The sequence below is a fragment of the Scleropages formosus genome, chromosome 15 (genome assembly GCF_900964775.1).
Source record: "Scleropages formosus chromosome 15, fSclFor1.1, whole genome shotgun sequence".
In the NCBI taxonomy this organism is placed as follows: Eukaryota; Metazoa; Chordata; class Actinopteri; order Osteoglossiformes; family Osteoglossidae; genus Scleropages; species Scleropages formosus.
The window spans coordinates 12,754,823-12,772,366 of NC_041820.1; the positions used below are offsets into that span (position 1 = coordinate 12,754,823).

At 39.1% G+C, this 17,544-nt stretch overlaps 1 protein-coding gene across 3 annotated transcripts in view; it reads right to left on the minus strand.

Moving 5' to 3' along the window:
- The window catches only part of slc25a21 (solute carrier family 25 member 21), a 90,454-nt gene that overhangs the window by 36,198 nt on the left and 36,712 nt on the right, over positions 1-17,544 (minus strand). Inside the window, exon 2 of one of the 3 annotated variants that reach the window (XM_018749910.2) lies at positions 8,481-8,600. The exons of the other annotated variants lie outside the window; for them this stretch is intronic. Coding sequence (XP_018605426.1) covers positions 8,481-8,490 — 10 coding nt within the window. The 5' untranslated portion in view covers positions 8,491-8,600. The remainder of the gene's footprint in view (positions 1-8,480; positions 8,601-17,544) is intronic. 3 annotated transcript variants of the gene reach the window in all.

Genomic DNA, 17,544 nt, shown 5'->3' on the forward strand with positions numbered 1-17,544 from the left:
ATCCACAGAAACGATTATTCCATAATTCAAAGGATTGCACCATTTGCCGTAAAAGTAATTTTTTTTTTTATTCTCAAACTACATAAAGGAGAAATACACAAATACAACAAACCTGCTTTTATTTTCTATAAATTATGCATTTCTCAGTTTCTATTAAAAGATATGTATACAGAAAAGAAATAAGAAAAAAGTCTGACCAGCAGGTGAACAAGTTTGTTTTTACTGAATATTTAGTTTTCATGTGTAAACGAACAAGTGTTTAGATGCAGTTTGATTACAGTAAAGCATTTTGATTTTTTGTACCCAAATAATGACAGCATTAATTTATGGATATTCAATGTTCAACAGGCGTTGAATTTACTCTGCTCCATAGTGTTGAAAACGTACACAAATTTATGCTTTGAAATAGGCACATTTCGTAGTAAATGTAAAATGTAAAACAAAGCAGTTCATAAAAGTTGTGACATCTTTATAGTGGTAAGAACTGTTCTAAACCTGTCCGATCACAAATAGTGGAAGATGGACAGAACTGTTTACCATCTACATCTATCTACATAGCTAATACGGCCTTTGCTTTTGTCATTGCTTCATCAATCAGTTTTTATCTTGCCATTTGGGCTGTAACAGGTAAAGCTTTCTGTTCTGGTAACCCATTACAGGTCTCCATTTTAAAAGGTGGATCTTTTGATCTCTAGGGGTGAACAGTGCCTCTGTTGGAAGGGAAAAAACCAAGACTGAAGTTTTAGAAAACTTATATCAGAGTTCTTAAGAACGGATATAGCTCAAACAACGTAAATCCCACAAGATAAATTATAAGGCTAGACTAAACACAGGCCATGTTTACTAGTGCAACGTCTACACTTGGGTAGTCCATGGATCTCGTGAGTACAGTAGCCATCTGAATAAGTCTGAAATATTTCCTAAAAGGGCAGTTCACTCTAACCATTCAGTCATAACAGATGAGTGCAACTAAATATGACCTCATGATTTTACCTTGAACTCCATCACTGATCAATAAATTCAGCTACACAGCCTCTTTTTGCCACAGCGCACTGCATCCAAGCAAGGGTGATGCTTGCAGTCCACTAATAATAAAGAACTGGTTAAACAGTGGGATCGAAAGTCTGTAGCCACTGCACTTCTGATTCAGGAATGAATTAAATTTAATTACTTAAGATGTGGATAAAAATATTTCTAAAAAAAACATATAACAAAGCAAAAATACCATTACTTGAAAAAGTCTGCTGCAAAAAATGACTTTAAACAAGAGGTAAAACCACAATCATAATATCTCTAAATAAAAAAAACTGTCCCTTGCAAATAGCTAAAGTAAGTGATCGGACTTAGAGTGTCGGAGCAGCTGTGGTACAGTGGGGCAGCTCTCTAAACAAGCAGCACAAAGGAGGCATTAAGTACTGAATGCATCTATAGTACAGGAGCCACGCCCGAGAGAGATTTAAATATGTGAACATATGTTATCCTGCATTGAGGATACATGGTTCTAGTAAACAGTGCAAGAACAAGCAGGGCATCCAGTGTAATCACTTATCTAAGGGCGATGACTTCAGCTTGATTACTGCCAAGGCCCTGTTCAGTGGGTTTCACAGAGTATGACAAGGGTTTCTTAGAATCATGCATGCTATATGCCTCTGTTGAATGTACTATGTGTTTATGGCCTAGGGATAACTATGTTATTGAGCACATGGTATGCTTAGGGTTCACAATGAGCCTGTATGGTACAGCTCCTCAGCAGGGGCTCTCCAATCCAGCAGGAGTCCTAGCACTCTTTAGAAACAAAAACATTCTTAGGTTGAAAGTGGGAATTTCTATTTGTCCATTTGACCAATGATCAGTTGACACAGGTGGCTCAGCGACTGGTAAGAGCTTAAGCCAGCAAGCAATGTGTCTTGCTATACCAAATCTGAGACCCTTTGCATTAAAGTCCCAAAACTGCTCTTTTCTTCTAAATTACTTTACTGTGTGATCTTCACCTTGACTATAACACACATTGAGTCACCACTACCACCAATTGACTGATGGGCATATTTTGTGAGTGTGCTGAGGGTGCTGGACAGTGGTTCAGCAACCAACACCTATATGTCGACCCCTTCACACCCCCTGCCAAAGCTTTGAGATCTGGCAAACCTGGTCCCCATTGAAGCCTTAGTTATGGGCCTTGTCCGTGCACACTGAGTGGCTGCCTCCAGATCAAAGTTGTGCCATGGAGGGAAGGCGCAGCTGTCATTCATTTGGCCCTAATGAACTACATCTTACAGTCTGCACTGCGTTCAGGCCTTTCGCTGTGACTATACATCACAAAAGGGTGAATAACAAGAGACAATGTAGAGTTTTGATAATTGCCTGAACCCGTCAGGTTGGGCTAATTTTTATAATAAGTCATTCAGGTTGGGTCAAGTCGGGTCGGGTCAGGTTTTCATTTAAACATGCATAATAAACAGAAGCTATAGAAAATGAAATGTTAAAGGTGATTTTTTGCGAATGATGGAGCACTCTGTCTTAGATGCAAAAACCCTAACGGCAGAAAGGTGAGATAAAAATGTAAAATATGGATAAGGTTAATTATTCGCATAATGGATTTATTTATTAAGATAATATTTTATTGCACACTTATTTTTTTAAATTTATTTACACTGGAATGTAATATCCCTATTTCAAACTATCATACCACCAAAAGGACATACATCAAATGGGTTTATTTTGTTGAACTCTGCAGCGGAATAAGAGAGGAACACTGCTATGTAAAACTTTAGAAATTACAATCTAAAGGCAAACAGGAAGGCAATCTGCAAACCCAACAAAGGTTCTTCAGTATCAAACCTTCAGTTAGATTTTGTGCATGAGAAACAAGAACTTCAATGAGGATATGAAAACGGATTGGCGTGAGCGGGCTGATTGTGTCTTATGTCGTTTTGGACAGCTGGAGCCACCAGAAAGGTTAAGAGCAGAGGAGGAATTATAAAGGAACTTGACACAGAGGAAAGTGATGAATGGCTTTTTGTCAGCAATTCTCAGTCAAACAAACAACAGCATTCCCTTATATACAGGGGCTCATTTTATTCCACATGCAATGAAATGTAGGCAGGACACATGACAAACCTGTAAATCCTCCATGACTGAAGTGTATTACCCACCCCAATTACAGAGTAAAACAATCCTAAGACTATAAACTGACGCTTGCACATTCTGCTAAACAGTCTACACATATACAGCAGTGTGAACTAGTTGTTTTTACTCTTGTAAGCGTTGCAGAAATTTGAAATGTTTCATGAAACTACTGTATGGAGCCAGATCTAAAATACGAACTATTGTGGATCGCGACATTTGAAAAGCAAATCCACACTACACAAGGGAGGGGCAACTTTCACTGGGCCAGGTGTTTTCTATTTCCTGATTTTTATTACAGAGTGCAGAACAATTTCAACGCTGAATATGCGACCCGGCGGCAGACAAAAAAATCAAGATAATATCATCGTGGAACAGGATATTAGCATACTGTATATAGTAGCTTCCCACCCATACAACGGAATGGTGGCCTTGAACAGCAGCACCATAGGAACTGTACAGCTTATCATAAAGTGCATAAATAAATGAGCTGTAATGGTTCGCACACTATCCACCTTACTGTGTTCATATAAACAAAACATTGTAGCATTTTTCATCATGGAGACAGATGTAACATATGTCTCCAAAACATTTTTAAAGACGTGATGGTCAGGATATCTGAAAAAAGCAGACTGACATTGGAATAATGAGTAAACAGCCAGGACAATGCATTGTGTCATATAAAGAGTCATCCGTAGCACTAGGAGACGCTGCTTGCTGGAAGACAAAGCTCGCATGTCAAGTTGCAGCCTGGGCTCACAGTCAGCACAGACTGCTGATTTAACAGCAGGCCACCGAAAACACATATATACAATATATAAATGATGTGATATAAACAAGTGCTGTGGAGTTGAATCCAACTGACAGTAACCAATCATAGGGTTTTTATGGTAAAGTAGGGTACAGAGGTGCCTCACCAGTGCAGTCTTCTGCGCATGTCTTTGGATTCAAGCACATGCAAATTATGCTCATCCTGAGCTGGATCTGAACTTACACCATAACATGCCAGGCACTGTGTGGCATCAATGTTACCTCTTGCATCACCATTCTTGCAAAATACACTTATCCTTCATTATCTGGTCCTAACTTGTTCTTGGAAACATAGAGGATATCAAAAAAGCTAGATAACATTACTCATGCCATTATTTCTTATGGGGAAAAATTTCCATTTATTCCAAGCCCATCTAAAATTCACCACAAAGTCGTCCTAATACTGATTAATACCATCAGGACAAAGTAGTCTCACACATTAAAATAAAAAAAATATTACTTAATAATTTCAAATTTATTGTGCCCATAAAGCTTTTCTGAACTGTGTATGTGGTTGTAGCAGCCTGTAAGAAGCTTCCTTAGTCTAAAAGACTACATTTGAAACACAGGTGAGGAGAATTAATTTTGTTTTTCATTATGTTTAACTTTTTTCTTCCATCGTAAATTATAAATGTAGGAATGAGTTATAGATTTGTTATTTTATAGCTGCATTATTTAATTTTTATGGGGATGACATGCATTACACCACATAAAATGTGACGGATCTAGTGTAAATGAATAATATTTTTTAAAAAAAAAAAAATTCTTGATTACTTAGCGTGATAGTGTATATATGCCACATTTCAGTGCAGTTGGTCCCAGACTTACAAAGTTAATTGAGACCAAGAGCTGGTTCATTACTCAAATGGGACATAGAGCAGGCTTGGGGCTCCGGATCAATTGGACATGGAGCTACTTCTGTAATAGGCACTAAGAAAACCATGGTATTGGACTAAATGACTGTACTTCAGGAATCATATGTCTGCATCTACATCCCTCTGTTAGTGAAATGGACTTTTGTTTACTATGTTGAAAAAAATGCTAAATGAATATATGTAATTGCAAATGCCGCCAACAATGACAGCTCTGTGCAGTGCAAGCAGCAGTGGTGTTATCTGGAATGTCTCTCACATTCAGAAGACTGCACAGAACGATGAAACACACACCGCCTCCAGGTTTTACATGGACGTGGAGAATGATCACTACTTTTTCGGTGCATCAGGTGACACTTTGGCACACACTTTGAGTAGGTAAGCCAGACTAAGTTTATATCAGCACGAAACTAATTCCTGGACTGTTTTTAATTTGGGGGCATTATTAAAGGATTGCACTCCTAAAATCTACATAACTGACCTATGAAATCAACAACATTGACAACAGATATCCTCTGAGGGCTTTGAGTCATTTATCGTGTGAAAGAACTTCACAGAAATCCAAAGGTGCCACTCTCTCTCACTCTCTCTCCAGTGCAGTGCCCCTTATTTCTACAATAATAGTACAGTAGCAAAACTGACATCCATGCCTGATGTGGCCTGGCAAGACTTGCCATCTGTTTGATGGCTCTAACTGGTTCTGCTTAGTTGAAACAAAAATAAGGACTTCTATTATTTAGTAACCTTTGTTGTTCCACAAACACAATAGCAGCATCTGTTGACCAGCACTCTCATGTTATCAAGAAACAAGGCAAATAATTATAATTAAAAATGACAGAAGCATCTAATCAGAGTGATATCCAAAAACAAGTGAGAATGACAAATTATATTATTATCTGTCACTAAGGGGAAAGTACATTGTACAACTGTAGGATAAAAAACGTTAATAACCAATTTTTGACAGAACTGCTTCCAGATTAAATTACCCATTTATATACATCTTGTGCTCACATCTGACAAAAACAGGAACGCAAGACCCGAAACACCATGAGACGAAACATTTGTAACGAGAGCGAGGAGCAAAACCGGAACTGCGATTTCCAGGAATGGAACTTGGCAGGCTTAGGAAAGACTAATGACAAGAGCACTGGAACTGCATGAATGCAAAGGTGCTTCGTCTTAGGTGAACATTTATGTGATAACTTCTAAAAGTAACGTTCATAAATCAATAAAATGAGACTATTATTCGGAGTTGACTTTGGCCAGCAAAGTTGTCTGGCTGCTCCCACGCACAGTGAGAAAGAAAAATAGTGCCCTGACAGCTCAGGATGGCTTTGCATTTGAAGGTGTCATCCATCAGTGGAGTTACAGGCAGGAGGGGGCGGAGCTGCCATAGGGGACAGATCGAGACACATTGAGTGGACACCCAAACCAAAAAAGAACATGCTGAATAAAGCCCTTGCATACATCAGAATGAATTAAAATGATGCTGTGAAAATGTAAATGTATTTTCAAGGAAACACCTTCACTACAATTAACTAAAGCACAGCTTTAAAATTTCTAAACATGAAGGTCTACAACCCCACAGCACCACGTAGATGGTGGAGCACAGAAGGCCCTGAGGAGAGGGAAGCAGGCATCATAATCAGTTTTCACAGATGACTTGGATTTAAGCATAGTTAGCAGATTCACAGCTGCTGTATGACACTGTCTGACAATGAATCAAGTTCTCTGTATTACCATCTACAGATGTCCTCTCAACAACAGCAAAAACTTTGAATTTAAAAAAACACATTACATGAATTACCATTAAGCTAAATCACTAGAATGCATTTGAACCACATGACACTGATGCACATGAAATAGAGATCTGCTTTAGAAGAGTGCCGAACACATGCAAGTATGTTACTGATTTGCAAATGTAGGGAATAAATGTAGTGTTAAACAGATACAACCACACAGACCACGGGCTGACTAAGCAGACTAAAATAATACATCATTTCTGGAGAATTGCTTTGCCTTGGTACATACATTCTACATATTCAAAATGCCACCCTTAGCATTATGGCAAACTTGAGCAGAGCTCCCAGCTATGCAGTAGAAAAAAATTCCCATGATATATCCTGACTAAGCGAGCTCTAGGTGAACTGGTCACTATTGTGCAGCCCTCATCAGCTGTGCTGCTTCCTTCTTCACCCTGAAGAATACTATTTCAAAACACATAGAGGCAGGAATGAAAAACAAACACACCAAAACTGGGCCCTGGCCCCAATTTGTCATGCCACACAATGAGATGCCGATTATTTGTGCAATAATTATCTCCCAGCATCACGGGTTGATAAACTTCTCAGCATTCCAGACTTATCAAAACTTTCTGGGTAAAGCAAACTGTAGGACGGCATGCCAAAATTTGCCAATATGAAAAAAATGCATGTTAAGTACACAGAAGCTTTGACAGCTGTAATGGTTCTCTTGAGACCCCTGCCAAAAAAAGCAGAGCGAAATCATTTGCAATCACTAAATGAAAAGAGAAATTTAGCTTCATAAAACTGTATCAACATTTGTTTCAGTATAATCCAATATTCTAATCAATCAGATCCTCCTCATTAGGCAAGATATACATGTCTCTAGTGATCACCATGAATCTCATTTCAACCATTTCAATTTATAGGATGCAGTGTCTTGCAGCTGAAATTCCAAACACACTGGACACTTTCACAACACAACACAATGAGGTAAGTTAAATGATAGGAAATATAGCTATAGCAATATCTGTACCAGGAAATGCGGCTGCTGCTGTAGTCTTGTACAATTTCCTTTTGGATAAATAAAGTTTTTAACTATTTATCTGGCAAAAATGTTTAAGTATGGCAAGCCAATGAGGTGATGATATTATATCATATGAGGTGAGGATATTAAAATGCACTGCTGTTCTGCACTGGCCATACACGGGCAACTGACAAAATGTAAGGATTAAATACTTACCTTCATACATACAACAGCCAGTCAATGAAAAAACGACAGTGTTGAGGAAACCATTAACAAAAGCATATGTAGTGTTAGACATTATGAGTCAGTATCACAAAAAAGGAAACTAGAGTTAAGGTTAATAATTGCTTCAGCAAGTTACCACTGACAACAGATGTAAGCTCCTGTTCAGCATGTTCAGGAATAAGGCTCATTTTCTGAGGGTTTTCTCAATGGAAAAGTCTTTGACCTCCATGCCAACTACAGGCTCTAAGGGGATTATTGAAGATGAATTTACATACAAATAACAAGGTGTTTCACATAACAGAGTTTTTTAAAAAGAGTCTGTGTTAGGGGGCATCACCGGGTTCACTATGCAGACAGAGGGGGCTATTGCTGGGCCCACCATCCAGCTTTTTAACATTTACATTTATTAATTTAGCTGAAGCTTTTCTCCAAATTGACTTACATCTCTCAGAATAAATACAAGTGCATTTCTTTCTCCAAAGAAGTGTGCCTGAGGTCTTTACTAAGTATTGTTTAACTCCTGTCCTGCCACAGACTTTGGAGTGTGCTTTGTACAAACATGGCCATATCTCCAGTGACAGCTTGGTTTTCGCAAGGATCCAGTTCCTTGCTCAGCAAACAAATGGTGTACGTACTCTGCTGTCCACCTGACCCATTTGCTACTACAGCATTGTTACTCACATGTCCCCATCCCTGCATCAGCTTCCACACTGTTTCCACCTTTCTCAGGTCACCAGCCATGAACCAAATCAGATAAAATGAGCTTTCTGGGATGGAGTTATGGACTCAGACAGCAAGAACCTGGAGAATGCAGAAGGGGTAGATAGTAAGACAGTGGAAAACTTGAGAAGTACTCATAATACTCCCCTTTGTCCTTTCTCCTTAGGACAGTAGAAACCAAGTGTCATAACTTCACTGAGATACAAGGAATATCTGACTGCCATTTAGCCATTTTTAAATTGCCCAGCATTTGGCTCCATGTCTGGAGAGATGACTTGCTGGTCCACCTCTGCAGACTGAGCTTTAAGAACCATTCTAAGTGAAGGGACCTAAGAGCCTAAATTATCCGTAAGTGCTAAATCTCCGTCAGTATTTGGGTCCTCAAGAATTTGGGCCCTCTAGTTAGAAATATGAATAAAATTAGAGAAAGTCCAGGTCTCAGGATGAGGACTCATGATACACCCTTGAGCATTGCCCACAAATTCAGATGAAATGAGAAGCAGCAGTAACGCACAAAAATGAAGGAAAGAGCTGCACTGATCTGTGCCTCTCACAGAGAGTCCTCACAAAGCTCTTGATACCATTGTGTGCTGAGGCCAATGAGCCTCTTTGATATGGTTAAAGTTTGACAAAAAGGGCTTTCCAAATTGTCCTCAAGATGCAAATGGCGACAAGCCACAGAGAAGCGGGTGACAGCAAGAGAAGAAAGAAAATGATGAAAGGATGCAAATTATGGCTAAACTGATATTTGACAGGATGCACTCTGCCTAGTCCCATTCTCTTCTTTGAGTGCATATACAAATTTTCAAGCTATTCTTCATGGTGGGCTATGCACATCACACAAAAAAGTCCATCAACGACAGCCTATATTGAAACAGGAAGCACTAGAAATCCACAGTCAAAGTACCTGGGACAGTTTGATTTCATTCTCTTTACTTGTTTGTCACTAAAATAGAGAAAACTTTTTTCCCTACATTTTTAAGCACTCAGGATTTCAGCAAGTAGTCTATTTTTGGTACTTACACTAGCTGTTACATGCACATGTTACAACAGTAATAAGTGTAGAGGAAATGTACACTAAGATTTTATCATAACTTAATTGCATCAGACCTACTGATTAGCCATAGCACATACAATAACAATCACTGAAATAACTTCACATCTCATTTTGCATCAGTAGTCACAAAACTGGAGAGACAGGGAAATAGTTGCATAAACACCTCCAACCCATGGATTTCAGGAGAACCTTGTAGTTATACAGATACTTTGCATTTCCATATAAGCAAGAAATGTATGGATGTTGCTCTGAACCAGGCAGTCAGTCCCACAATCAGTTAAGGCGGGATGGCAGGTAGATTCAATCAGCTAATTATACTGGATTAGGTCTTAAAGGCCAACATAAAACTAGACATGTGGAAATAACACTCTTACGTACAGGGTGTAAACGTACCAAACTGAAGTACTTAACCAGAAGGATGGCTCCTTCTACAGCAGTAACCCCAACATCCCACAGACGCACGAGTCCAGAGGAAAGGGGGCCCCCTACTGGCTAAGCTAATCTAGCTCCAAAATCTATTAAAACAGTTGTTTTCTGAGAGCTCCCTGTGAAACCAGGCTCTTCTCGAAATAGATCTATTTTAAATTTGTATGTTGCACAAACTATTTCAATTTGTAATGATTGAACTTTTATTGTTTTCCTGTATTTGTGCACACTAGAAAGCTTTATCGCTCCATTTCAAGTAATGGGCATTATGATTATGGAGAATCATCAAACATTTTAAATCACACTGTAGCACAAAAATCACATGTGCAGCAAAAACCATGTTGTTCCAATTTAACAGTATGCAGTTACTACTTGACCACTTATTAGTATGGCTTTAACTCCATCCCACATCATATTCTGCAACCAAACTGCATACGGCATTCAAATACTAATTCTAAAGGTTTGAAGAAAAAAAAATTTAATTGACCACTCAAACAAGAGATCTCAGTTAAATCCTACATTTAAGATAAATATACTATTCTACTGTTTCGACAGACACATTCATTTAAAGTGCAAGCTTTCCTTTTACAAGTTATCTTTTCAGGATTTCCATTTTCCATCCATGTGGAAAATGTGCTGTTTAAAATTTTGCATGTTATCCGAGATAAGATTAAAAAAATTCAAAAGGTGTTCCTTGAACTGCTGATGTTACTGAGCATTGGCTGTGTGGGTATTCCACATTTACATTTCCAATGAAGTCTTTGCAGAAAATACTAGATGTAATACTACATATGAAATGAAATTTCCATTAGTATTTGACAATGATTAGGGTAATGTAAACATTTATTATTGCACCTTACACCAACAAGTGACAGTGTTCACATTCACAGTACCAGCTTGTGATATATTGTTATGTGTAACAAGGAGCTCCTTTATTCATTTCGATTTGTACTGTGAGTGTGTCTGTGCGTCTTTGTGGGAGTTGACAGCATATACCTGGGTTTTAGCAGCAGTGCTTAATGAGGAAGTGGGAGCAGGAACTTTGTGACCTCTGCAACCTCTTACCTGCAACTCCCTGTGTACTTTGCTTTAATATGCAAAATAACATATCTGCGCTATACACTTTTATAGTGCCAGGGGAGAGGAAAAAGGAAAAAAAAAAAGAAAAACAAGAGGAGGGAGTGAAAGGAAATAGGTTCTGAAACTGAACAAAAAATAGAGGGGAATTTTATTACAAGGAAAGAGAAAAAGGAAGATACTAGTGTACAATAGATAATACTATTTCATTCCAATAAAAATAACAGCATTAGAACTAGTGCAGCTAGTTTCACCTTCTAATCCTTTCATCTCAAACCCTGCGGTTACTTATGGATTCCAGTGGGGCTGCAAGGTCCAACGCCTAGCGTGCACCCTTCGCTGCCATGCCTCTGTCTCTGCCCTGTCTGCCTTTCCTTAGTCTTTTTCCTGGTTACTTTCTGTGCAGGGAAGAGCTGTATTGTTACTGTCACCTAGTGGATGTGACAGAGAGGAGAAGAGCAGACTACAGAGGGAAGACATGAAAAGAGGAGACAGAGGGCTGGAAAGGTGAAAGAGGAGTTTTATGAAGGAGGTCACATCCAATCTTCTTATAAACTGTGACGTGTAAAGACAATTATTCGTCTTTCAGTTTCCAGCAGTCTATCAGTGACAGAGTGATATCCACACAGGTAGTCACTGCACTCTCACCAAAACTGGTTCTGCAACTAGCGATATCGCAAACAGGCATTGGAAGTCCAGCACGCTGTTAAAAACGTACCTGAGCCCATAAAAGGTGATAATGGACTCAATTACTGGCAGAGAACAGCAATAATGATGTTTAGTAGGGCAGTTAAATTCTTTCATTACTTGTTAACACCTGGTGTCTCTCTGGACAGGGAGACACTCATAGGGACTTATGGCATCCCAGAAAACTCTTTTGGACACGGTTGCCATTGGTGGTGTAGCCTGCATCAGAAGGAGGGCACATTATGGCCCAAGTGTAAAGTACACACTCAAAAAGGATGGGATAGATATTATATCTGACAATGTTCTCCCTCCAAAAGGCAACATCTTCTTAAAAATCCCTTTGCAAGGTGAATTCTTCTAATTCAAAGACCAGATTACAATTAGTTTCCATGGTTAAATTTTTATAGGTTCTTGAGCCACAAAATTGAGATCCACTCAAAAACACTGCCAAATACCATTAAAACTGACCCATTTACTTTAACATTTGTTACAATGCAACATTACAAGGCAGTTTCCCTTCATTAATTACTCTATAATATTGTTTTTCTGCCCATCTGCAGTTGTTCAGCTCTTCTGTAGCCATTATATGCACTTAAACGATGACAAACAGACTGTAGGTATCATATACGATGTTATGTACTAATTTGACTGTTAAATGCAGAAATCAAAACTCAACAGTAAAAAACAAAAGAAATGTCTGAAGACAATGAAAATGAATTCAGTTGCCAAGCAGGCTGACATGGTGTCTCACAGAGCCTTGGCTGTGTGATTAGACTTGGGTTCGATCCCTGCTCAGTCTGTGCGGAATTTGCACAAGTTTGCGTGGGTTTCCACTAATAGTTGGAAATGTGTGCTTCAGGTGTCCTGGTGAGTAAATGACCCATAATGTGCTGTATGCTGTAGATGGATGTAGGGTGAACGATTGAAGGAAGTTTAGTGTAGTGTTTCTACCATTGTAAGGCAACTTGGATAAAGATGTTTGGTGCTAAATATCACAGTCATCCTTGTAAGTGACATTCACTACAGAAAAACGTCTGCTAAATTAATAAATGTAAATGTCTTGTGCCACAGCTGTCAAGAATACAAAGAAATGCCTCATAAGTTGAAGTAATGTGTAAATGAAACTCCTTGTTAAAGTTGAATTCCTGTAACTTAAACATGCATGTGTCAGGATATGACTATTTCCAATACTCAAAATTTAGCCTTTATGCTATCAGGAGATTCAAAGCTACAATCAAAATACATCTACCCCTCAATTTATCAAGGCAGTTTGTTCTCATGGCTCCATTCACAGCATGAGTATTGTTGAAACTTATTACCAACATTTTAAATGAATAAAACTGATTTTTTTCCCCATTTCCAAAACTTCAGCACAAGAATAACTAAAGTGTGCAAATTACATCTTAAACACCACCGTATGTCTAACTACACATCATTAATTGTACCTAAAAGCACTTTAGCTGTTCATCACCACTTGGTCTCCCTTTCCCCCACAAATAAATTTATATCAATGTCACCTGAAAGGACATAATTCTATCAAAACCCGACTAAATGTGCAACATAACACAAGGAAAAAAGAAAACATATTACTACAAGTATCTCATAGTTGATGTGCACACTTACATACCAGGCTTGTCATAGGCTGGGTATCTTTCAAAATTGTAAGCACTGTCTACCTAACCCTGTAATATGCCTAGGACAAAGGGTTCAGTTATATAATAATAATAATAATAATAATAATAATAATGACTAAATTGTTTTATTATTATGCAGACACAAGAGACCAGGACTGTTTCTAGTGGACTGTTGTTACTTCACATCTTGGTTGGGTGTTGTCAAGTTATTCTTCCAATTTGTAAAAATACATTTTATAAACTGATTACTGATGTGTTCATAAACTCCAAATCTTCACTGTTGGACTTGCTGCGCTGGGCTCTGAAAACTAAGAGGTGTTCCACATGCCCTTTAAAGGGCCTTTTCAAGCTGTTTCTTCATATATTACATGCTGGTTTAATGCTGATGCACATGTGCAATGATGTTACATGCAAAACAATCAAATTCAATGATTATGCAATCAGCAGGAGGCTTTTTCTTGCGATATATTATCATTATTTGGATTTGTGCAATTAATAGCTTGTGGTTGAAATGAGCCACCACTGTGGCTGCTTTGTGCTACAGGTTTTGTGTTTGCAAAGGTACAAGACAGGTTGGTATGAATTTGGTGGCATGTTTGAGCCATAGACATAGGGAGGGGCACTGAAGTCATACATTTTTTTAGTTTAGGAAAGAACAAAAAGCATGAAAGAAGCACACAAACGAGAGTTCATACTGTGTTAAATACAGGTAATAGCACTGTCATTGAGGGGGGGAAACAGTGGACACTGTGCTGCTCTTCATTCAAAATAAATCAGGAGAAAATGGATAATGTTTCTACATACGTGTCAGGTGTGCACACACAACCACAGACTGCTTCCAATGTTTACGCCACAGTAAGATCAGTCACAGTACACATTACAATATACTTAGTGAAATTCAGAATCACGAGAAAAGAAGTTCAATAAATTATATAATGTAAAGGTCAATTTCCTCAACCCTGGTAATCTTCCAGTTGAGTGATCCTTGAATTCATTGTTTTTTTCCCAGTGCAATTCCTTACAACTGCCAAAGAGCAATTGTTCATGTGTTCCTGTCATTATCTGTGATTATCAGCAGTCAAGTGCAGGTAATACATGTGCATGCAATGAGCGGAGCTCAAACAAATGAATGTGCCAAGCTGAACAAATGTCCAGATTAGACTCCTGCTGCCCAGGATTGGCTCTGATGCTCCAGCTGGCAGGCCTGTTGTGCAGTAAGACAGTCGTGTTGAGGGAGCAGGTCTGAACAGACATGTCGCAGTTCTACATGTGCGTGCAGGTCTGCCTTGACGGATCCATGTGAAACAGGCAGCAAGATTTTGGCACCAGTCGCTCAAGATGACGAATAACTCAAGAGGCTCTGGAACATCTTGCAAAGTTACAGAGCTGGGTGTCCGATTTCTAAGCCCAAAACAAACAAACTAACAAAAGCCTTAAAAGGGGGTGTGGGGAGAAACTGGGAAAAGCAGTTAGTTTCATCTAGGTGATTATATTTGTTCAGCAAATGAACTCTCCAAGTTCAGTTTAACACAAAAGGTTTCATCGACATAAACACTGACAAAGTACAAAATACTGGAAAAAGTCAGACTGTATTCTTATCTATATCTGTATTACAAAATTAATAATGAAGCGAATAATGAGAATAAATACAAGAAGTCCATCTCCAAAACCGAATGGTACTGTGGTGTCAAGTATGTCAGATTTTTCCTTGAAATGAGACATACATTTTTGAAATTGTTTAGAACTTCACTCCGCCACACACAAAGACAAATGCAGCTTTTAAGCATAAAAGGGGGTTCAGGGCAAATCCCTGGTGGCTAGGTCAGGGTAGTGCTATTGTTTAGATGCCAACTATGCTATGACAGATGTTACAGATGAACCCTTGACATGGCTAGGCCCAGGAAGAACTTTATAGCCAACATGTGTGCATCTGCTGTAGTCTCAGGCATCCAGAAGGCAACTGGATAGCCATGACTGACCTAAAGTCCACTCTTTCCTCTCTCAGCAAAGTTGCCCTTAATGTTGCATGTCAGGGTCTTGGAAGAGTTAAACGACCAAAATGTGTCCCACTAAGAGACACGTCAGGGGCCAAACCTCCTGAGATTTCCAGTGGTACTGGCTGTAACGGTGCACAAAAAACAGACAAGTGTTCCTTTCAAGCAGTGTTTTCATTAAGAAAAATGTATATTGTCATTCCAAATTCATGGCTCTGCCCAACTGCCATGCCAGTCAGGGAGGTGGCAACCATTTGTTCTCCATCTTTCCATCTGGATTCTCTAGTGTGTAACTGTTCTTCTGATGCTTGGTATACACTACAATTATGTGCTCATACAAAGCAGATATTGGGAGAAATACATTTAATAACATGCCATCTCATTAGGGATTAATCACAGACAGTAAGTTTATAAGTACCAGTATGCATGGCTCTGCACCCATGTCCCTCCCACTGAGGAACTCCCTGACAATCTGACACCAATATGTTGCTGTACAACTGTTTTAATTAAAGTTAAACAAATATTGTTTTATTATAAACAAATGTCTGTTGATTTCTTCAGTTGTGAAATACACACACACACACACACACACACACACACACACACACACACACATTTTCAGAACCGCTTGTCCAATACGGGGTTGCGGGGAACCGGAGCCTAACCCGGCAACTCAGGGCGTAAGGCTGGAAGGGGAGGGGACACACCCAGGACGGGACGCCAGTCTGTCGCAGGGCACCCCAAGCGGGACTCGAAACCCAGAATCACCAGAGAGCAGGACCTGGTCCAACCCACTGTGCTACCGCACCCCCCTTGTGAAATACATTTGAGGCTAATTTTCATATTTAAAAATTCTAAGTAAAAGCACATTATCTTTTCCTCCTCTAAACCAAAGTCGACTATTGCCTGCTATTGGCAGTTTCCATCACTGTGGGTGTGTGTCGACAAACCTGATGGGAACATTTCTGAGGAAAATATTTCTGCAAGCATAATAACCCCTTGAAAGCAAACCTTGAAAAGATTTCTTCACAATGTAAAATGCTTTTCACAACTGTCATTCAACAATCATTTCGTAACTTTTGTTGGGATGGGATTAGGTACCCTTTACCACATCAGATTCAGAGTTAAAGTCCCCAATACGATATGTAAATGTACAAAGTGTGCATATGAGCATAGTATGAGATAGCATGTGTGAAAAGTAGGTGAGTGGAAGGGGAAATGAGAGGAAAGAGTGGTGCCTTTAGGCATGCTTATGTTTCTCATAGCTGCTGGGGGCACGGAACGAAACATCAGCTACTGTACATGTCAACAGCAGCAAACCAAATCGGCATGAGGTAGTTAGGCGCTGATGTATATCACATTCTACAGGAGGTGAGGTAGACTTCCCAGAGAAAATGCACCCACTGGTCAGAAGTGTAATATGAATTTTATCAGCACCCATGTTCAAAAAATGTTGGTGTTTTCAGTTCCATGAGGGGCCCCTTGCCTGTACTCTTGAATATGATACCAAAATCCATCTGGCACACACCATGTAAACAAGTATCTGCTAAGCAATGATATAACACAGGCTGTATTTAAAAACACACATTTTTCCATGGTAATGGAGGAAATGAATACATGACACAGTAAAAATAACTAAATACTGTAATATTTAAGAACAGAATATGTGAGCTGTTTTGCTTTGAGGCAGATAATCTCCAAAGAGTGGAGCGTGGAGCATGTTTTAAGGTTTGACTCACACTTTTCAAGAAGGGAGGATCTCATCCATCAAGGCATCAAAGCAATAATGTAATAATGTGTCTCGTAACCTCAGGAGTAAAAAATATGGGTTGCTGCTCTTTCATTCAGTACTTAACTCTGGTAGACAGAGAAAGCAAAGCAGCAAGAATCTAGAAGTGAATTCAGTTCCAGGTGAGAGACCCCAAATACTTATTTCTGTTGAGGATACATTAATCACTTTTAATATCACATTAATCCATAACAGTTAAAAATACTTCCACCCAAGAAGCACAAGCTTTGTGAAGGAAATGTGAGGGTAATTAAGAGCGAAGATACTATGGGCTGAGCAGGCCCTTCCCAGTTCTTGGTGAAGAGGCCAGTGTTTTTACCACACAAAAAGCACAAAGTCACTGTACCGTAGTAACTAACAG